Here is a 22,801-nt window from a genome sequence, read left to right on the forward strand (position 1 = left end):
ACAGGAATCCTCTGAGTCAAACAATGCGGCTGAAAATCACCCAGGTGAATGTATTCTTCAATAAACGTTTCTGCTGACACCTTTTGTCTCCCCTATGGGTAGCTGTTTCTTCTGTGTTTATGATCAATTTTCCAAGAGGTTTGTCATAATGTTTCCTTAGCACCTAGGAGTTTACATTTTAATTCATCTGTTGGCTGTTTTTAACCTAAGACACTTTAAGCTATTTTCCCAATTCAGGGTAATTGTGTACTAGTTGACAAAACATTTACTCATATCCAACCCTTGTCTTTACTTCTGTTTATGTATTTGGCAGACAAAAAGACAAAAAGAAAAGAGAGAAAGCAGGAAAGCTTGCATCTGCTGGTTCAATCCCCAGACGCCCACAACATCTGGGACTGGGTGAGGCTGATGCCCTGAGCTGGAAGCTCAATCTACATCTCCCATATGGTGCCAGGGAGCCCAGCACCTGGGACAGTGGCTGCTTCTATGATGCGGATGAACAGGATGCTGGGATAGGGAGTAGATCCAGGACAACAATCCAGGCACTCCAAAATGATATGTGGACTTCCCAAAAGGGACTTAACCACAAGGCCAAAATGCCTGCCCCAACCTTTCTCTTTTCATCTATTTGTTTCCCTCTATTTTGGAGTGGGGAGAATCATTGAAAAAAGAGATCAAGTCTACAGGTTCAAGTGGAACCTGCAAATCTGTAATTAGACTCACGTCTTCCTCCCTGAGACAAACATTCCTAAGATCTCCTTCCACCTCCGCACACTTCAGGTCTCAATATCCTAGACAAAGAAGCACATTACCCTCCCCAGAAACTGTCCTTGCAGCTCCTATAAGGTCCCGTGAAGCCTTGGAGGTCCAGTCTGAGTTTCAAATTCTTCTTGTCCCCATACAGATAAGCAGACAAAATTACAAGACAGATTTGTAGGATAAAAAACAACGGTTTTATTTCTTTTAATCTTTCCACCTCACTGCAATTTTCTTGTCTTTAGCTACTGTGGTAATCTCAAGAGCTTAGTACAGAATAGTTTAATAATCTTTAAAAATGTGAGTTAAGGCTTGGCTGAGGGCTATGGTAGTTTTCATCCAGAGACTTGAGGAGAGCTTTTGGTAAAATATGAGAAAAGTCTGGGTGTCATTATCTCCACAAAATGTTTGGAGTCTGTGAAATGATGGCCTTCCCACTGTGTGACCATGTGAGCAGTGGCTTCCTTTTGCTTGGGGGAGGCTTCAAGGTGTGGCTTGGGTGCCTGTGACTGCAGCAGCTGTAGTGCCAGGAATGCTGGTGCCATGCTGATGGGTCCTAGAACAGTAGACTGATGGTATTCTAGACATTAGTCTTCCAATCATAAGTTTCCAACATTTTTAATGTTCTTGTTTTACATAGGACTATTCTATTAGAAGGAATAATGAAGCAGGCTTATTCTTCAAGCCCAGTGCTAGGGAACTTGTGCTACAGAGAACCCGACATTGCATATAATGGCTTACCATGCTATACCACAGTGCCAGCCCCTGTATGTTGAAGTTTTGATGTAGCTGAAATACAAACTTTATTTGCTGGGGGTAGGTGGTAGAAGGGTAAGTGTCAAGGGGCAATGATACACCACATTTTTGAGAAATTTTGTAGGTATTTACTTTGGCCTGCTGGTGATTTGGATGAAGATAGACAAATGTCATCACTGTGAAAAGAAGCGTGTGAGACATGGAGCCCCTTGTTTGTGTTTTCATCTGTACTTGCCAGCGGGACAGACCCCTGATGTTAGAATATCTTTAGGTGGTATTCTTCCTTTTATTATGGCATGTGCACCTGATAGAATAGATGCTTGTTAGACTTGCCAGGAGTTGTCAGGTCTAATCACTGAACCTTTGTTTGCTAGATCATGGGGGATGGTGGGGTTGGTAGAAAGCAGAAAGAACGTAGAAAAGGACTGTGGCAGCAAGGATGAGTGGGGGCGTTTGGGGAGTGCTGGGTAATGTCTACTGATATCTGTTCTTTCTTAAACTCTATCTTAGTTGTTTAAAAGGCAGTGTTACAGAGAAAGGTAGAGACAAAAAACAAGAATTCATCCAGTTACTGGTTCCCTCTAGGAGTGGCCACAATGGAGACGGTTGGACCAGGCTAAAACCAGAAGCCAGGAACTCCATCCAGGTAGCACATGTGAATTTAGAGTCCCAAGTGCTTGGACAATCCTTTAATGACTTTTCAGGCACATAGGCAGGGAGCTGGATAGAAAGTGGAGCATCTAGAACTAGAAAAGGTACCCCTGGAGATGCTTGAATCACAGGCCATGATTTAACCTTGACTCAGGCCTCTGGTGACACTTGGTCTGTGATCATTTAAGTATTTCGACAACAGCAATTACTATGCTAGTGTGATGGGTAAATATAAACCCTGCATTTGTAAGCATAGTTACTGATGAGGAAAGGATACTGGATTTGAATCTGGGAAACTTGAACTTGAGAGTTCGTGTGGCGCTTCTAGCAGGGGAGTGCAGCTCCTCATGAGCAAAGATCAGTTCAGCTCTAGTGGAGATAGTCTTCCTCTTTTTTTTTTAAAGATTTATTTTATTTCAAAGTCAGATATACACAGAGGAGGAGAAACAAAGAGGAAGTTCTTCCATCCAATGATTCACTCCCCAAGTGAATGCAACGGCCGGTGCTGCCCCGATCTGAAGCCAGGAGCTCTTCTGGGTCTCCCATGCGGGTGCAGGGTCCCAAGGCTTTGGGCCGTCCTCGACTGCTTTTTTCAGTCCACAAGCAGGGAACTGGATGGGAAGTGGAGCTGCCGGGATTAGAACCGGCATCCATATGGGATCCCGGCGCATTCAAGGCGAGTATCCTAGCCTCTAGGCCACGGTGCTGCGCCCTAGTCTTTCTCTTTGAGCATGCAGCTTTGGGAAGGATGCACAGGGTGTGGTGAGGGAGGAAGAGAACACCTGCCTGCCCAGCCGTATCAGTCGAGTTAACCCTGGTGGTTAGAGGGGTGACAGATGTCGCAGCCAGATGGCCCTCAAATCTGGAGCTTGAACTTGATTCCTAGCTCTGTCTACCACTAGTAGTAAATCTTGAGCAACTCACTTGAGTTTTGGGTGTCAGTTTTCCAATCCATAGTGTGGAAATAACACCTGTTGTATTTCACAAGTGTGTAGTAAGATAACATATAAAGAATACTTGATTAAACTAGGAAACCTTTTCTTGGCTTAGGCTCCAACATGTCTTGATGCTTTAGTGGTATTGGTGAATTCTGTTGTTAGGTGATAACTTTACCATCCACATGATATTTTGGAGTTCTTCAGTCTGCTTTTTACATGTTTTTCTTGTTCCTCCCATAGTTCAGGACATGGGTTTGGAAGACACCTAATTAGGCTTTGTTAGAACTCTTGTAGGACAAGGAAAAATGAGATCTGAGTGATAGCCTGGCGAATCTCTCATAAGCACAGTCACTTGAGCATTTTTTGTTAAGTTTTGCACATATTGGGCAGGGCTATTTCAAACTTTCTTTGCTAACTTTGTGTTTTGTTGCCAGTGTATTGGGTAAGCAGATAACGGTATTCTATATGTGACATGATGTGTGTGATTATTTAAAAATACATGTGACCAATATGCAAGGTCAAGTTCCTAGAGAAGGGGATAGAAAAGTGTATCACACACTCAAAAAGTTGCTAAATTACATTTGTAAGCCTGTAAGGAACTTGTGGAAGGCAAGATAGTTGAATTTCTTCCTTGACGTTTGTATGCAAGATTTTAGTTTATGAATGTGGAATGATTATCAGCAAGAGGCTATGAAATCATTGTAGAGGTTGCAAAGGACATGAGAAGCAACAGAAAGACTGTAGCAGTAACCTGCCTTCCTGTCAAGAGTTCTTTAACAAAGTCCGTCACGGGCCTTACATGTAGCACGTGAGCTTAGGAAGAGCTCCAGGCACCTAACCGCAAATGTAAGAGGTATGTGGTGCTTTTGTGAGTCACTGCCTGGAGCTCCTGTGTGTTTTGTTGGCTTGATTCTGTCTGCAGACCTGATCGCCTTCAAGTTTTTATCATTGTCGCTTGGGTAGACAAGATCTGCTGTGAGATAGTGTAGTACCAGCAGTGATCGGAAGATGGCACCATTGGGTGATCTATCTCATTTTCCTAAGCCGGCTCTTGTTTAGCTGTTTCTAGGCTGTGGATTTCAGGCTGTCACTCAAATTTCTTCTTGCTTAATGACTGTGTGTATGCAAATGACTTTGTTTTTCTTCCATAGAAGAGGTCTGATCTATTATTTCTGTTTTGGCTTTCAGTTAATGATTACATGTAATTATGTTCAAAAAATATTTATAAATAATTATGTATTATTAGTGGTATCTAAAATTTGGAATTCATGTGTGTCAACTTTGATGAATGGTACCCTTCAGTTTGGGAGGTATTGTGTTATTTGTTTCTATTTGAAAGACATTGGTGGCCAAGAATCTGCAGGTGTTTTTACAAGTTTCACGGTAATTTTTTTCCCTCGTTTTTTGATAATAGGTAAGATATTTGTTTGGTAAGCCTCCAGGGAATATATTATAGATCCACATCTGGAGAGTTCTCAGAGAAAAGCAAATTATCTTTTCTTAAAGTTTTACGGAGCAGTAAGTTAGATTCTTAGACTCTGAAGAGTGCCCCAGGGGTCATCTAGCTTAACCCTACACACTCTGTGCTTTTCCGCACACAGACAGGAGAAATCACTTCTGCCTGGTTGTTTGTTAGGCGCTTTACATCTTGAGGTTTTCACCGCTCTAAAAACCAGAAAAGGAAAAATTATCCCGAGCCAGTCCATAATTCAAATTTGCTACCACCCAATTTTCAGGTTGAATTTACCATTTCTTTTTATCTGTTAGTCACACATGGAACTGCAAATGGAAAAACTGTCTCCAGAGCAGGGCACGGAGCAGTGTCCGGGTAGCCTTCTTCTGGTGAGGACGGCAGGCAGTCAAAGGGGCAGGCAGGTAGGGAGTGAGCAGATGGAGCTGGCTAAGGTCAGTGCTTCTGGAAGGATTCCCAGATGAGGTGTGTAGCCAGAGAGCATTCTGAACAAAGGGTCCTGGAGAGGCACTGTGGCTCTTTCCTGATTCTTGTCCCAATTTTAGAAGCACAGGATCTAAAGACAAAACTCGTCAGAGATTCAGCTTTGAATCTTCGGTCCTATTGATGCATACCTCTTAATCCCTACCTTAAAGTAGGATGGGCTGCCAAATCCATGGGTAGACCATGTGTGTGGCTGTCAAGGAGTTTCCAGTGAAGGTCTTGCCACCTGTCTGCATTTCAGCCACATCATGCATTATGTCTGTGTTGGCACAGGGTAAGAAAGAAATAAACAGGCACTGAATAGCTGGCCTAAATGCGCCATCCATGGTTCCATATGTTCCGGATGCTTTTGAATGTCACAGCACTTCCCCAGACCCCCAACTCCCCCAAACTCCTCTATAATCAACCAGACATCTGCAAGTATTTCATGTCATGTGCTTAATTAATTAATTAACTATTCCATTATATAGCTCCATAAGCTTTGGGATTCACCTTTCCGCCTCCTCAAATCTCCATCTCCCCACTTATTATCCCCATAGCATTACAATAGTAAAGTCCCTCACAGTGCTAAATCCATCATTCTGCTATTTAAGTGTATCCTGACATTGTAGTATGGACAGTGACAGAGTCCAACATCCTATTGTCAAGATATATTCCACAGTTTCATTGGGAGTCCATCTTTGATGTGGTAGTAGAGATACACACTGATCGTTACATCTGGATGTGATAGTCTCTACTACACAGTTACCATACGTCCCCTTACATGAGAAGCCATGAAAGAAAAAATTCAAACAAAAGTTTGTTTTTCTTATTAATTTCCTCACTGACTCATAGGTTGCATGATAGCACTGTTCGCTTCTGGAAGGTCTTCGATTTTCTTTTTCATTTCTTCAGTGACACATTGGTCATTCAGTAGCATGTTATTCAACATCATGTTATAAGTTTTATTTTTTTTCTGTTGATTTTATTTTATGTCATGTGTTTTAAATACAATGTAAATTGGGGATATCAGCCAGAGGCACAGTACGAGGATATCATGAATGTCCAGTTTCCTTTGTTTTGAAGTGTTATTTCTCCATTCTTTAATTCTAAAATCATGCACCCATTTTTTTTTCTCTAGAAACTTGAAAATGTGGCACATGTCAAGCTCTTTGAAATACTGAGCTCTGGATCTCTTAAATTTGAGTTTTCCTTTTACTGTTACAGGAGAGTTGAACTTCCAGGCTGCCCCCAAGCCTTTTGTTTGTGACTGTGTGAGTAAGCCATTGGGCCATGCTTGCGTGAAGCCGTCGGGATGGTAGTCTTGAGGGCCGTGTTTCAATCTTCAGCACCTGTTTGCATCTCTTACTTTGCTTATCTTTTTGAGGCCTCTGTGATACCGACTCTCCCTGTCCCCTTCCTTTCCCGGCCCGAGCCACAACCCTCCTCACCGACGCCTCAGATCTCGGTGTGTTTATTTCCGCTTCTACCCTTGCTCCTCTGCGTTCTGTTCTTTACACATGATTTCTCTGACATTTGTAAGGAGAGAAAAAGAAAAGAAACATAAAGAAAGATGGACAAAGAAATCTTCTACCTACCGATTCATTTTTCAAAGCCTAGGAGCTGGGAATGCACACCAGGTCTCCTACTTAAGTAGTGTATACCCCGTTGAGCCATGGCTTGCTGCCTGCCAGAATGCATGTTGACAGGGTCCTGGACGTGGGAGCAGAGCCTGGACAGAACCCAGGAGCACTTACGTGGGATCCTTTGAAAGCTTTTTCCTGCCGTGAACCATCCTGTCCCTTCCCTTGGAAACAAGTCTGCCGGCAGGCCTTCACATTTGCCATTTACTGCATCAGGAATACTCTCCCATAGACCCTTGCTCAATCTCTCTCTCCCCCCCTTTTTTGTCTGAATGAAAACCTGCTATTTAAATGGACTGCAGTTTAAATATTATCTCTTCAGAAAGGCCTTCCCTGGCCATCCTATCTAAGCAGCTGACACCTTGCAGGAATGCGTTATCCCTGGAGCCTTTTCTACCTGAGCTTTTCATCTCCATTGCTTTTTACTGTTGCTACAGTTATTAGCTTCAACCATGTAGCATGGGTACTTAGTGGGATCAGAACTTTTTTTGTCTTAGCCACTGCTTGTGATTCGCGTCTGAAGCAGGTTGTGATATACAGTTGATGCCCAAGAGGTATTTGTAGCATTGATGAGTGAATGGATGGACAGATGTCCTAGGAAGGAAATTCAAACCCCAGAGATGTCTCACTTACATAGCTAATTCGGGGCAGGATACAGACTTGGATCCAGGCTTATCCTCTGCACCATGCTGTCATGCTGTACACCTAACCCCGGGCTCATTCATTCATTTATGCGCACATTCATTACCCATTTGTTTGTTTGCTTATCGAGTTCTTATGATGTCTCAGGTGCTACTCTGGAGTTGTTCTCAACCAGAGGTGATGTCGCGCTGAAAACATCTGGCAACATCAGGAGAGGTTTTCAGGTGATACAACTGGCCTGGAGAATGCCATGGGCTCCTGGTTGGTAGAGGCCAGTGTGCTGTTCAGCACCCATCAAAGCACAGGAAAGCCTCCTCCATCAAAGACCTGTGCAGCCTAAACTGTCCGTAATGCTGAGGCTGGGAAGCCCTGTTCTAAATTAACATAGGTGCTGATCTTCCGGAGTTTATAGTCCTGTGAAAGGAACAGATAAAAATACGCCATAAATTTCAGACTGTGTTAAAGGTAATGTGATGGAAAAGAAAGAAAAGTTGGGACAAAATAAGAGGGAGTGCTTGCTGGTGGGAACTGTGGGCGATGATGAGTAGGAAGGGCTGTGATGCCAGCCTCTTTGGGAGAGGTATACAGAAAGGAAATGTGGCCTCTGGAGGTTAAGTTCCATGACCTGAAAATGTCCAGTCTTTTGATGCTAGTCAGGTGCACAGCACTGGATCATGCACATGAACAAAGTACAAATCTCCGCCTGAATTAAGGGACGGCTTAACCTTCAAATAAAAATAGAGCAAACTGCCATGGGCTAGAAATAATTATTTTCTGGTCCCTTTCAGGAGTGTTTAAATTCTTTTTCTCAACACCTCCATTGCTCTATCATCACTAATGTGGGACAGTGTTAATTTAATGCAATTTTTACTGTTCATCGTCTGCTTCTCACCTTTCTCTGAGAACAAAAATAGAGTGATTTCAGTACACCCCCCCACACCAATAGCATTGTGACGTGTTTTGTGTGTGTTTTGTGTGTGTGCAAAGATTTCTCTGTCTAGGTTGATTTCTTAAACCCAACAGAGGCAATTGCGGATTTTAATGTCCAAGGAAGCTCTGAAAGTTGGTTCTGATCAAGCATAGGCCACTGACACAGCTCTCTGTATAACACAGACAGGGCGTACAGAGAGCTATGAGAAATTTCCAAACGTTTGTGGAAAGTGTAATTAAAAGGCAAGTTGAAGGTAGCAGGTCAAAAGACGGAGTCTCATGTTGGGATTTGAGTCCCAGCTCCAGCTCCTGGTTACAGTGAACACAGTCAGTGGCGATGTTTCAGGTCGAGGAATTCCTTTCAGTTACATGGGAGACCTGCACTGAGTTCCTGGTTTCCAGTTTTGCTGTGTCCCCTAGCCCTTGCAAGCTCTTGAGGAGTGAACCAGTGGATGGAGCTGCTCTGTCTTTCATTTGTCTATCTTCATAAGTGTGTCTCCCCCTCTCTCTTTATTTCTCAAATATATTTTTAAAACATTTTAAAAATGTTTCTTTTTGAATGAAATTTTGATATCCATGCATTTTTTTCGTAATATGCATTTTCTGTGAACCTATAACATAGATTTCAAATCTTATACATCAGCATATCTTTTCATAAAATTATCTTTAGTACCATTTTTTCACGACATTTGTTTCTAATATTTTAGAGGGCAAGGAGATGCAGTTGGGGTGGAGATAGGAAGAGAAAGAGATGCTCCAATCATTGATTTACTCCCCAAATGTCTACAATAAGTTGGCAGCCAGGAACTTCCTCAGGGTCCCCCATATGAGTAGTAGGCATCCAAGTGCTTGGGCCGTCTTCCGCTGTCTTGTAGATGCATTAGCAGGAAGCTGGGCATAAAGCACAGAATACCTAGGAGCACACTGGCGCTCCAGTGTGGTGTTTGGGCTTCCCAGGGGCTGACTTGCTACACCATAATGCCTGAGTCCTCATGAACTTTGTGGAGTTTGTCAAATACACATGTGCGTACATATGCAGTGTAGATGTGAAGTTAAGATGTTACTAGACCATCCTTAAATGATAATTTTTAAGTAATTTTGTAGGTATTTGCATTTTTTCTTGGTCACTCACTTTTTCATAACTTTTTAGCAAGCCTTGGTACCTATTAAATACTCAGCTTAAGTTTGTTGAGTGAAAAAATGAACTGTAAAAACTATTTTCTGATCCCGCTTGTTTATTCACATTTACATGAGCTTGTTAACATCCCTGACCCATAATTTAGTTAATGTAGTAGCACGTTCTTATGACTTATTACATGTATATTTATTTATTTATGAATCTATATGTTTTTATTTTTTAAATTGTAGGGAACATAATGTAGTCCAAGGGGTTGCAGAGTTCAAGGAACACAAGATTGTAAGATGCTAGATGCTAATACTTTTTACATATACCTCAAACCTATGGGAGAATTAATCGAGAGAATAAGTTTCAACGCATATTCTGTATTTACAGTGTATTTAAACTGATCATGTTGAAGAAATCACACATAGTGCAACATTTCAGTTTGGGTACAATTTTATGCTATCAAAGAGCTTATTGACCAGTCCACTGTGTGTGTGTATGTCAATTTTGCTTTCAGTGCTATTTCTTTACGATTGAGTTTGGCCTTTGCAAGCAAGAAGGACAGCTGCGAGCATATGGAGCAGGCCTACTTTCCTCCATTGGAGAATTAAAGGTATGAAGCTGTGGATGAAAAGATCCTTCCCAAGCCAACTTGCTCAAGGTCATGGGAAATATCGATTGATATGTCTGAGTATTTCTATTTACAGACTCCCCATAAATACTTAATAGAATTTGGCACCTCAGATGTGGGTGCTGACCTACACTTAGCACCTCTGAAAATGGGTCTTGCCTTTCTGGGTTTGTAGTGTGCCTCAGATGGATGAGTGGCCATGTGCACAAATCAACAGGAATGACAAATATATGTCCAAGTGTCAGGTAACAAATGACTTTTCTCAATTTAGTGCAGGAAAGAGTATAATGAATTAACAAAGATCTTGTTCTTAGATAGTTACTTGTGGAGGCAGCTTGAATAGTGTTATTTCTGTTACTGCCAAGACTTCCATAGATTCCCCAGAATCTATAACCCCAGAGGAGTTTGAATTTATTTCAGCTTCTTCAAAATTAATGTGTAATAAAAAGTTTGTGGATATAAGCATTAAAAAAAATCCAAGTGATTACCTTGTCAGAGAGCTACCCAATATATATAGCAGTGCTTACCAAATGCTATTTTTTGCCTTAATATTATTATTATTGTATTTTAATTGTATAGATTTTATTTTTGATAATTTTTACATATTTGATTAGGGTGTAAAGAGTCAAGGGCTAGAAGAAAGGAGGTGAGATAATTGTTTTCAGATTCTCTTTTTTTCTTCCTGTATCTGGAGGGAGGGGAGATATAAGGGGAGCAGACCCACCCAGTCACCCAACCATCCCAGGGTCCCCAGTGTGGTGCCTGCTCAAGTATTTTCGATAGCTCAACAGTTCTGAATTACTGCTGATCTCGCCACTCCAAGCATGATGAAATCTCTCCAGAATCCACTGGTTGACGTTCACCTTAGAGTCTGTTTGTCCAGGAATTCACTACTAACTCTTGGCTGGGTTAGTTGATCAATTTGATCTGTTCTCTGTCCTCTGTTATAGTACCAGGTGTCCTCTGCAGGCTCCATTGTACTGCCATATCCTCCATGTGTGTCTGGATATGCTGTCCACTGCTCTAAGCCACTAAAGAGGCTCAGCTTTGACACATGCACTCTGTGGTCAGACCATGGAACCTGCAATTTTCTCCATGGTTCTGAGTTTGGCAGTTAGACTGGGAAGATGCCCAAAGAAACTTTGTCTGAGGTGATCCTAGACCAAATTCTTGTGTGTGCTTGCCAATACAGGGTCTGGCACAGTCCATTGCCCAAATCAACCTATGTGCACACTGTTAGTTACAATTGCTGGGTCAGTTGTCTTCAGTCCTGTCTTCTACACAAACTAATGGGTGTTGCAGTCCAGCTGGATCCTGTCCATTGCATGCTCAGCCCTCACACAAACCAGTGGGAGCTGCAGTCTAGTTAGAGTGACCCGCAATAAGCCCCTACCAGGCCCAACCCCTGCCCTGGTTCCTGTGCTTGCCAGTATATACAGCAGACTGATCCTGTCTGTTCCACATCCCATTCAGCTCTCCTACATGTCAATGGGCATTGAAGCCTAGTTCAACCCAACCAACACCACTGTCCAGCCCACACACTTGCCAGCAGGTGCCACTCTCTGTCTAGCCATGTCTGTTCCAGTCCTGATTCTCAGGCTTACCAGTGGCAATGGCAGCCCAAGAGGGAGGTGCCCACTGTTTCCCTAATGGGCTCATTCCAACTCCTGGATCTTGCACTCTCCAGGTGGTACTGCAGTTTAGCTTGACAGTTTTCCCCTTGTGCCAGCATCTGCCAGCTGATGATGTAGCAAAGCCCAACCAACCCTCATCCTCTCTGGCTTATGCATGTATCAGTAGGTATAGTCTGCCCAGCCTGTCTTGTTTCTGATGTAGCTTATATGCAGGCCACTGTGTTGTAGCCCTGCCTGGCCTGGTCTGTCCCCAGTTCCAGCTCTCATGGTCACCATTGGAAATAGTAGGCCAGCAGGGGAGCTCCCTGCAGCCCCCTACTGGTTTTGCTCACTCTCCCCCAGGTCTCACGTGTGCTGGCTGGGTGCTGTGGCCCAGTCTGGCTTGGCCTGTCTCAGCTTGGCATTTGCCAGTGGATGCTGTAGCCTGGCCTGGCCTAGCTTGCCCGCAGTTCCAGCTCATGCTGGTGGGGGCTACAGCCTAGCCAGCCCAGCCAGCCCAGCCAGCCCCAGTCCTGGTCCTTGTGTGAACTGGATGGTATTGCGGCCCAACCTGGCATGACCCATACACCATTCTGGCTCTTGGATTTGCCAGCGGGTGATAAGAACTGGCCCAGGCTGTCTAACTCCCAACCTGGGACAAGGGTAAGCCTGTGGGTACCGTAGTCTAGCTTGGTCTGGGCTTCTTCCTTTATTGGTTCTTGTGCTCACCTGCTGGGACTGTGTCCCAACAGAAGACTTCCCCAAGCTTCGCCATCAGAACCTCTCCAAATGCCAAATCTTGTGCACACTGGTGGGTCCATTGGCCAGCCCTATTGAGTTCACCTCCTGTCCTAGCAGGAACAATATCCTTTCCTGACTGGCTCTCACCCATTCTGGTTCTTACTGTTGGGTGCTACAGCTTAGCTAAGCCTAGTCCATACCCAGACATTGCTCACACCTGGCTCATCAGGGCAGAGACCTATCTCAACCCATTCTATACCCACCCTGGTTCTCATGGGCACCAGTAGGTGTTGGATTCTAGCCCAGTCTGGCACATTCCAGACATAGTTCACAGCCATGCCGAGGGAGACTGTAACCATGTCAAGACCAGACCATAGCCCCAATTCCAGCCCCTGTGCTCACCAGTGGGACCCACAGCACAACCAGGGCATCTCTTTAGCCCCAACCAGGCCTGATCCCAGCTACAGATCTTGCATGTGCCAGTGGTTGTTCTAACCTAGCTTGGCATAGTTTCTCCCCTGTTTTGGCCTTTGCTTTCATATGCTGCAGCCTGGCCTGGCTCCTCTGGCTCCCAGTCCTAACTCTCGCTGGCAGGTTCTGGAACCTGGCCGTGCTCAGTCTGCTCTCATCCTTGACTCATGCAAACCAATAGGCATGGCAGCCTAGCCTGTCATGACCTGCACTTAATTCTGATTTCTGCACTTACCAGTTTCTACTTAGGATTCCTGCTGTCTTACTAATGCAAGAGATGAACAGTCATATAATATACCAATAAACTAGGGCTATGGTTTGCTCTGCCCCAACCTGTCTGCCCCCTTCCAAAACCAACTCACACATTTGTGGATAGATGGAGTACCCTACCCAGCCTGCCCGACCCCCAGACCTGGACCACATACTTATCAGCAGGAGATATGACCCACTAGAGGAGTTTCCCAGGTTTCCCCACTCAGGCCACTCCCAGACCCAGATCTCACACATGCCTGTGGATGCTTGACCCTTACCTGGCATGGCCTGTCCCATCCATCCTGGCCTTTGTATGAGCTGGTGCAACCTGGTCCACCCCACACCCAGTTTTAGCGTACTCATGCGGGTGCTGCAGCCTGGACCTGCCCTGCTTATCTCTAGCCCCAGTACTGGTGAGCATCAGTGAGTTCCATGGTCACGCCTAGCTCAGCCCGTCACTATCCCAACTCTCAAGCTAATCAGTGGGACTTGTAGTTCCATAGGATTGGGTCCACATATCCACCACAGAATTCACCCCAGACCTGGTTCTGTTGGGTGCTGGTTGGTTTCATGGCCAAGTATAATGTGACCCATCTACTGATCCATCATTCGCTGTTAGGTATTGGGATCTAGCCCTGCCAGACAGGCACCCAGCCATAGCTTGCATGTGTGCTGCTGTGTGGTGGTCAGCCATGTTCCATGTTAACAAAACCAACCCAGGACTCCCATGTAGACTGGTGAATTAGTCTGACCCATAACGATCTTCAGGTCTCTCCCTTCCAAACCACCAGGTCTCAGTCCCCTCGCTTACCTGCAACTACAGTGGTCCTGTCGTTGGGTGTCACTCATGATTCGTTCCTCATTTACACTTACAGTGGCCTTATCCATGGATAGACAGTAAATTTAAACCCCCAAGACCCCAGAGTTCACCTCCAGGCAACCATCGGGCGAAGTGCCAGTTGGCAGTCTGGCTGCCCACAAGCCCAGGACCCTCTCCCCACCTAGCAGCAATGGATGGGGAGCCTGGATCCACTGCAGGAATGCTGGCCTGGCATGGGTCCCCTCATCACAACCATGTGGCTGAGGGATCCAGACACCTGCACCGCTGCTCAGGCTTACCTGGACTCTGGCATTAAATATTATTCAATGATCATTTGAATTGAGGCCTGAGGCATCCTGATAATTTAAATATTCTGGTTGTTTAAGAATTGCTATTAATACCATTGGTGCATAACAAGTTTTCATAAATTTAGAATTCGTTGTGATATGCAGTGTGGATATGGTACTAAAAATAATTTAACTTTTATTTGATATTTAGGCTAAGTTCAGGATTGTAGATGGTCCTGGAGTTTTTATTTTGAGCATTGACTGGGAGTGTACTTGAGAAACATATGGTTATTAGAACATTTTGGTTCTTTGTGTTATTGAAATATGCAGTTTAATTATAGTTTTGTTAGGTCCTTTAATTTTGATTCCATTTATTAACTCATTCCTCAACAATTTGGTTGAATATCTACTATTTACCATGTACTGTGCAAAGTACTGAGGACAGAAACACAAATAGTTATGATGATGAAGAATGATCAGAAGAAAGTAATAGAGCAGACTTAGCAAACACCTAAATAGATTGAAGTATTTTTGATGCTTTGTATGTATTAACCTACTTAAATTTCATAACAACCCAGTGAGGTAAATGATATTATCACAGATGAGCTATAAAGACATTAAGTAACTATTTTAAGCATTTTTACTATCACAAACTAGCAAGTTTTGGAGTAGTGTGGTCTAGACTTAGGATCTGAGCCTCTATGAGTAGGCAATCCTGCTTGGGATTCCCGCTGTCTTACTAATGCAAGAGATGAACAATCAGATGATATACCAAGTGTGATTGAAGTGTCTGGCACACACTACAACATGCCTGAGAAGGCTCTCTACTGAGGGCCCTCCTTTCTGAACCAGTTCTTAATTGATGGGAAGAGTGAATAAGAAGATAGAACACACAGAGCAGTCATCCCAGTGGTAGATGTATTACCTGGAATCTGGCCAAAGCCTGGCCCATTGAGGAAACTGAGACTCAACACAGCCAGAATAGAGGATAATGTTGTAATGATGTAATGAGTAAAGTAGTTTTTGCCAAGTTCATAATCAAAGCATCCATTTGGGTGCTGATATCATTGCAGTGGCCCAAGTCCTAAGCAGTGAGGGCACATTCCTTAGGACCAGAGGCTTTGCAGATACATCAAACTATATAGCTTTTGATATAAATCTATTCACATTCTCCTCAGGTGGATTATAAATTACACAAGAAACAATAGTACCAACAACAAAATCTCCAAGCCATTCCCACAGCCTGAACTTTTGACAGGGTCCTCGGCTCTGGCTAATGAGGCATGAGTAGGTAGCACTCTGGTGAAGCTGTTGGCTTTGTTCCTATTGGTGCAGGCAGAATCATCTGGAAGGGGATATCAGCCAGAAATATGTACACCGAAGGGCATTGTCTGTATGCATCTTCTCGTTCTGGTCGATCACCTCCAGTCATTAGCATTCTTCCATTCTCAAGTTTCAACACTCCGACATCCCTGCGATTGCTATTCCAGACCATTTTTACAATTCAGAAATTCTTTCAATAAGAAATAGCCTCTGATGGTTTCCAGAGGATACGTGGCTGAGATTCTTTGTCACCTTCATCCCCTGCAGCATGCCTGATTTCTACAAGACCCCAAGACCCTCTTACAACCCCTCCGAATATTCTTTCAGTTGAATGAATAAAAGGTGGTCCTAGACCATATTCTTACTTGACTAACAGCATTATCATAATGCCTGTGTAAACACATTTACACATACTGCAATAAAATATTTTCTGCAACGCAATTGCTGCCTAATAGGAGGTTCCAGCTACGTTGCTGCAGGCTATTATTTCTTACATTTTTCAAATTTTTACTTGAAAGCCAGAGTTACAGATAGAAGAATAGAGATAGAGTCCTTCCATCCATTAGTTCATTCCCCAAATGGTTGCAACAGTCACAACTGGGAGCCAGGAGCTTCTTCTGGGTCTCCTATGTGGGAATAGGGGCCAAGCCCTTGGACTGTCATCCACTGCCTTCTCAGGCTATAAAAGGAGCACTGGATCAGAACTGGAGCAGCCAGGACACAAACCAGCACCCGTATGGGATGCTCATGCTGCAAACCAGCACCTGCATGGGGTGCTCATGCTGCAAACCAGCACCTGTATGGGGTGCTCATGCTGCAAACCAGCACCCGTATGGAATACTCATGCTGCAAACCAGCACCTGTATGTGGTGGAGGAGTAGCTTGCTGCCCCACTGCACTAGTCCCGGAAGTTTAATCCTTCTTTAATGATTTTTATATAGGTGCCCACAGTCATCTTCTCTTTTTAAAGGTGTGTTGTGAGAGGTTAGATTTTCTTGAGTCATAAATGTTGCTTTTCAGAGTTAACCAAATTCTGTAAGTTGTTTGGGGGATAACTTTCACTTTTTCTATTTTCTTTTGATGATTTTGAGGGAGGCTGAAGAACTGGTACAGAAACACACAGAAAATGCACATATACATTATACAAAACTAGGTCTTTATTGTTATTCTGACATGAGAAAACTTGATTATGGTGTGATGCAGGACTGTCTGCAAGTTCTTATTCAGAATCTGGGACCCAAACTACTCATAAACCTGACTTCACACTTGAGGTTTTGTTTTTTTTCTTCCCTGACAACTTTAACCAGCCCTAATATAGAGAGTGAGGATCACAGGGTTTACAGCAAGAATAGTTGAGAGAGCTGTGTGTCACTGCAAAGGGAAGTGTTTAGGCGGGGGTGATTTTTGAACTCATGAACCTAGGGCAGGCAACACTATTATAGTTGAGGAGCTGGAAACCTTATAGCCAGGACCATGGCTCTTTTTCTCAGGGTTCCCAGCTCCTGAGAGAGAAGGATTGCGCATGTCTGGGAAGATACGAGTACCAAGCCATGTCTCTGAGCTGAATTAAAGATAACTAAATACATTGAGCTTCACAGTAGAGATTTTACACGCATTTAATTTTGGTATATACCTTTTGTATACATACCACTAGTGATCCCATTGTCCAGACAATACTGGAATCTGCCTGCAGAAGTGAAGTAACTTGCTCAATGTCACATTATTAGGAAGGGTTTGGGCCAAATTTGAGGCTCAGGGTTTTACCTTAAAGACCTTTACTCCAGCTCTTATAGTATTATCTACTAAAATTGGGTTCTGAGACTGCTTTAATGTTGAGGAGAGACTTACATGTTCAAAAGACTGGAATGACAAATGAATCTTACCTGATGCCTGAAGTTCAATGACTTTGAGTTGTGTGGTGAAGGCTAGGAAGGCGCAGACCCAATAGGAAAGTCATAGTCCATATTGGTTGGGACTGGCGAGCCACCAACTTTAAATGCCAGAATTCCGGTGGGTGACACCTTGGTGTCCCAGGTGCTCTATTTATAATCCAGCTTTGCTAATGCATCAGAAAGCAGGAGAAGATGACCCAATTGGGTCTCTGTACCTACATGGGAGACCTTGATGGAGTTCCAGGCTCTAGGCTCGGGCCTGGTCCAGTCCTAGTCATTGTGGCCATTTGGGAAGTGAACCAGTGGCTATAAAAAATTCTTTTCTCAAAAAAATTTTATTACATTTTATTTGGAAATTCTTGACTATGACACCAAAAGCAATATAAAAAAATTCTTGCTCTGGCTTTGCCTTTCAACTACACAAATACATTTTCAGAAAAAATTATAGTGTCTGAGTAGAGGAGTAGGTAGTGGTTGGTGGTATGAGTGCTGTATATTTGCATGCCCAGTGAAAATTGGTGCTGCAAAGGAGAGCACCAGAATTCATGCAAATTAATCTTTTATTTGTAAAAGAGGAAACCTCAGTCCACTGTGAAGTAGTTTAGCTTATCGAAAATTATGCAGAAATGTCAGGAGAATGGCTCAGTGTTGATGAAATAATCCATTCTGCATGCAGAGGGAAGAACACTTAAGGTGTTCCAAAACTGAGGAGGCTTAGAGGGAAGTGTGGGTCAAAGTTGCAAAGAACACCCAGAAGGGGGCCTGGCACGGTAGTCTAGTGGCTAAATCCTTGCCTTGCATCCACTGGAATTCCATTTGGGTGCTGGTTCATATGCCAGCTGCTCCACTTTCCATCCAGCTCCCTGTTTGTGGCCTGGGAAAGCAGTTGATGGCCCAAAGCCTTGGGACCCTGCACTTATGTGAGACCTGGAAGAAGCTCCTGGATCCTGGCTCCTGGCTTCAGATCAGCTCAGCTTCAGCTGTTAGGGCCTTCTGGGGAGTGAACCAGTGGATGGAGGATCTTTCTGTAGCTCCTTTTCTTTGTATATCGCCTTTCCAGTAAAAATAAATTAATTCTTAAGAATAAAAGAAAACCCAATAGGGCTTCTTCATCAGACAGTAGACTTTGGGGTCATGGAGACATGGATGCATGACTTCCATTGGGATTTCCCACATCAGTGGCAGGGTCCCACACCCTCAGACCAACATCTGTTGCCTCCCAGAATATGTTAACAGTATTGCTGGCATTTGAACGGTCACTCTGAAATGGGATGCTATGGCTTAACCCTCTGTGCTACAACACCCACCACTAGAATACATTTTTGAGACTTTAAACCTGTCATCTTGTAGTTTTTTCCCTTTGAATATTATGTGGGAGAAGTGTGGGTCTATGTTGTTTAATGGTCTTTGCCTTATATTGTATCATTTTATGCCGTGAATACCTCTTTTAAAAATGAAATTTAGGGCAGAACATCCTGCCCTTTGGAACTTTTCCTGATCTACTTTAATTCTTTTTGCCTGTTAAAATGACTGAATAAAGTGGTCTGGATATCCACGCATATTGGCACATGATTTCTTTTAAAAATCTTGATTTGGATTTCTACCGTAGTATATATGCATTCTGGAGTCTCATCATCTATGCATAGTTTCTGCTAACGTTGCTAATGTGCTATAAGAGCAATGGAGACCCAAAGTTTCAAATTTTTGTGCTGGTCCTTGACCTGGTGTAACGTGATCACCTCAGCAGGATGTTCCAGGGGAGCCATGGCTTCAATAACTTGGAGAATGTAACTTAGTCTGCTACCACTCGGCCCATGTCCCTGAATGGAGAGATGCGAGAATAGACCTCGAAGCCTGTGGGTTGGCCACTGTCATCCCTCTCCATGTGCTGTTGCATGAATAGATTATGAGAGCAACGTACAACTGCTCAGTGTACCCAGAGTTAATGACTGCCAAGAAAGCAGCTTCTTGTTTGCAAGTCACAGCCAACCAGAAGGAGGCCAATTCTGTGCAGAGGAGCAACAGTTCTTATCAGAGGACATTTTGATTCTTGAAACCATGAAGTTATTTTAAAATGTGTACAGAATTACTGGTCATGTGGGACCCAGATCCCCTGATATTCACTGCGCTGTGTTGGCTTTAGTACAAATACAATTGCAGGTTTAGTAAGCTGCAGGTAATAAAATAGTTTTGTGGACAAAAAAAAAAAAAAGAATTAACTTTGAAAAGCCCTCTGCACTATTTCTATGATTCTTAAACACATTGACCTGGACAATGGGACTTGGTTACAAAGCAAATCACAAGCCCATTTCTCAGCTGGCAGTCCTTTGGTTTTCCAAGTTAGGCACCTACAGCCTTCTCCAAAGAGGGCTTTAAATCATTCTATGAGTTTTGAAATTTGGGGGAAATGGGCTAAGAGTATTGAATAACAAAAGTTTTCAGAATTTTACTGGGAAACCTGAGTCACTAAGATATTTGAGGAGATAGAAAAGCTCTTTTCGGTAGGATCCAGATACTGGCACGGACTGTCTCTTTGGAAGTGTGCAGCACAACTCCTGTGTGAAGTCAAGGCAGGGGAGGCTCTTTTAGGGACTATACAGTTAAACAAGAGCAACTCCTGGGCTGCAGCCATGGTGTTAACACGCCTAGTTTAAGGCCGTTTCTACCACCCCCTTTCCCTCTCTTTATTCTAATTTATCTCTTAAAATCTGAAAAAAATAAAATCTGGAGGGCTATCTCTCAAAATATAGATTTCAATCATTTATCTCAAAAAATCTCTGTGGATGCCTATAAAATACAGACTTGTGGGTTTCCTTCAGAGTTACCAAATAAAATAAAGGCCTGGGTGTCAGCATTTTCATAACTTCCTCAGCCGTTCTTCTGTACACTACATTTCAGAACCATCAATCTGGGACCTATAAAAAGGCAGATGACACGTGCCAGGAAATGGCCACTGACATCACTGAATTTATCTTGAGAATACAGTCATTCTTTATTTCTTGCTGTTTTAGTGCCAGTCATGTAGTGAGCCGAACAGAGCTAATGATGGTTCCAAGAGTAATTACACCAGCCTTCCTGTTTCTCTATTGCCTGCTCCTGGCATAACTATAGCTATTAATATTAGCTCCTTTCTCTCCCCCACCTGACAATATCTATCTGCTGTATATTGCTTTGCTAAACTTGGTGGAAGGCAAATGAATGCTTTGTGGGTATCCTCAAATATCCTGGCCTCCTCCAAGCTTGTTGATACACAGTACTTGGCCTCAAAATGTCTCGCAAGGAGTCCACAGATAGTTCAGTGAGAGCCCCAATTACCTCTCCACGCAGTAATTATTACTTCTGCCATTTAAGTGAAATTTCAGTATATTGCTTATAGCAATAAATTTAGAAGCATGTTTATGCTGTCCCTGCTTCTATTCATAGCATAAATTAAAAATCCCATTTCTGTTGGGGTACAGTTCTGAACTGCCCTTTGGTATGGAAATGCCTTATAATAAAAACAATTATAAAAGTCTCATCTCCTTCTGTCCCCAGGATCTGAGAGACATAAAAAAGTGAAATAAATAAATAGCACCCTTCCCAACACTCGGTTTACCTTACACATAGGACAGTTCTGTATCTCATGGCAGATTAGTAACTGAGGAAATCTGTAGCTATAACTGCGTGGTAAAAATGTGATGTCATGGCTCTTTGGAAGTTTCATTATGGAGTCTAACGGGTTTTGTGGTGTTTTTTGTAGCATGCTCTGTCTGACAAGGCGTGTGTGAAAGCCTTTGACCCAAAGACAACTTGCTTACAGGAATGCCTTATCACTACCTTCCAGGAAGCCTACTTTGTTTCAGAAAGTTTTGAAGAAGCCAAAGAAAAAATGAGGTAAACTTGTTTTGTCTTTCATCTAGAGAAAATGTTTTTTTTTTTTTTTTCAGGCTCTGTTCCCTCCTTTATCTGTCTCTTGTACCGACGGGGGTTGATCAAATATCCTTCTATTTCTGTTTATTCTGCAGGGACTTTGCAAAGTCAATTACCCGTCCCTTCTCAGTGTACTTCAATCCCTACACACAGAGTATTGAAATTCTGAAAGACACCAGAAGTATTGAAAATGTGGTACAGGACCTCCGCAGTGATTTGAACACAGTGTGTGATGCCTTAAACAAAATGAACCAATACCTTGGGATTTAATGTCTGGAATCAATGTTGTTGCTTGCATGATTCAGACGATGTCATATAACACCAGTAGTGTTCTGTGTGATGCTTTGGTTAGTAAGCCTGCAATTCTGTATATCTAGACCTCCTAGTAACTTATTGTGTTTATGTGTGAAACGTTGTGAAGAACCCCACAGCAGATAACCACTCACTGTAGGAAAAATTGTAGCACGCCTCAGTGTCTCAAATGGCTCTGGTATTCTCATTTATTGTCTTTAACCAAACCTCATCTCTTTAAAACCTGTAACAAATGACGTTCTTAGGATTCCAGCTAATGGCCCTTTCTTCCTTGGTCCTAAGCCTTTCCTTGGTATTCATTAGATAAAATGGAAAAAGAAGTGAGGCTGTTCTATTTTCAATAGTATCAGTGTTTTCACAGCATGCTTTGAGGTAAACTGGACTTGTAGCAAAACTCCCATCATGTTAGCAAAAGACTCAGCATTGTGCTTCAAACATCATTGAGGTAATACTGTAGTTGGAATGATGTTTAGGTTGACTGTTTTTGTTACACTAGGAAAAAAGAATGTTTTGCAAGTTGAACATGTACGTTGCATTGACCTTGTAGAATATGAATTGTGGCAAGCTTTGTTCAGTATTCTGAAACGTCAGACTTCCAGAAAGAATGTTTGGAAGGACCAACAGTGATGAATAAATCCTGGAACTGTGACATTTATGCTGAAATAAAGTAAATTATCATTTCAAGTATTTATTGTTTCTCTGATCAGAGGACACTGCAATCATAGGGTAATAAAGAACATCTTTGATTCCAAAGATGTGGCAGCTGAATCACAGAGAAAATGATGTGATTTTCCTCCAGTGGCATACTTGTGCCTCAACATTCTCAGACCATCTTTTCTTTCGTATTGCCAAGAAGTCCTTTTTGGTATGTGTGTGTATATTTATGTGCAGTTGGAGAACAGCAATTAGTGCCTAGCAATATAATGGTTATCACTCAATAGGATGTGTTCTCAATCAAGGGTCGCCAGCAGGGGATGTGTGTTTCACCTCTTTGTCCCAAACGAGGACAGAACCAAGAGTGGTTACCCGATTTCTGAAATTTGGGCAACCTTAGGCTAACCCTAGTGACAGATCACATCTTTCTGATGTTCTTTGCTGTGGGAAATAAGATCTGGTTATTAAATGAACAGGTAACTGCTGAGTGGATGAGAGGATGTCACCTTATTTGGATTGCCTCA

General features: G+C 43.0%; 1 protein-coding gene across 1 annotated transcript in view; it reads left to right on the plus strand.

Moving 5' to 3' along the window:
• TPH2 (tryptophan hydroxylase 2) overlaps positions 1-22,216 on the plus strand; it is a 101,181-nt gene extending 78,965 nt beyond the window's left edge. The window contains exons 9-11 of the mRNA XM_004583039.2: positions 9,890-9,985; positions 21,142-21,275; positions 21,407-22,216. Of these exons, the coding sequence (XP_004583096.1) occupies positions 9,890-9,985; positions 21,142-21,275; positions 21,407-21,581 (405 nt within the window). The 3' untranslated portion in view covers positions 21,582-22,216. The remainder of the gene's footprint in view (positions 1-9,889; positions 9,986-21,141; positions 21,276-21,406) is intronic.
• The last annotated feature ends 585 nt before the right edge of the window (positions 22,217-22,801 follow it).

This window comes from Ochotona princeps, chromosome 15 (assembly GCF_030435755.1).
Source record: "Ochotona princeps isolate mOchPri1 chromosome 15, mOchPri1.hap1, whole genome shotgun sequence".
Lineage (NCBI taxonomy): Eukaryota > Metazoa > Chordata > Mammalia > Lagomorpha > Ochotonidae > Ochotona > Ochotona princeps.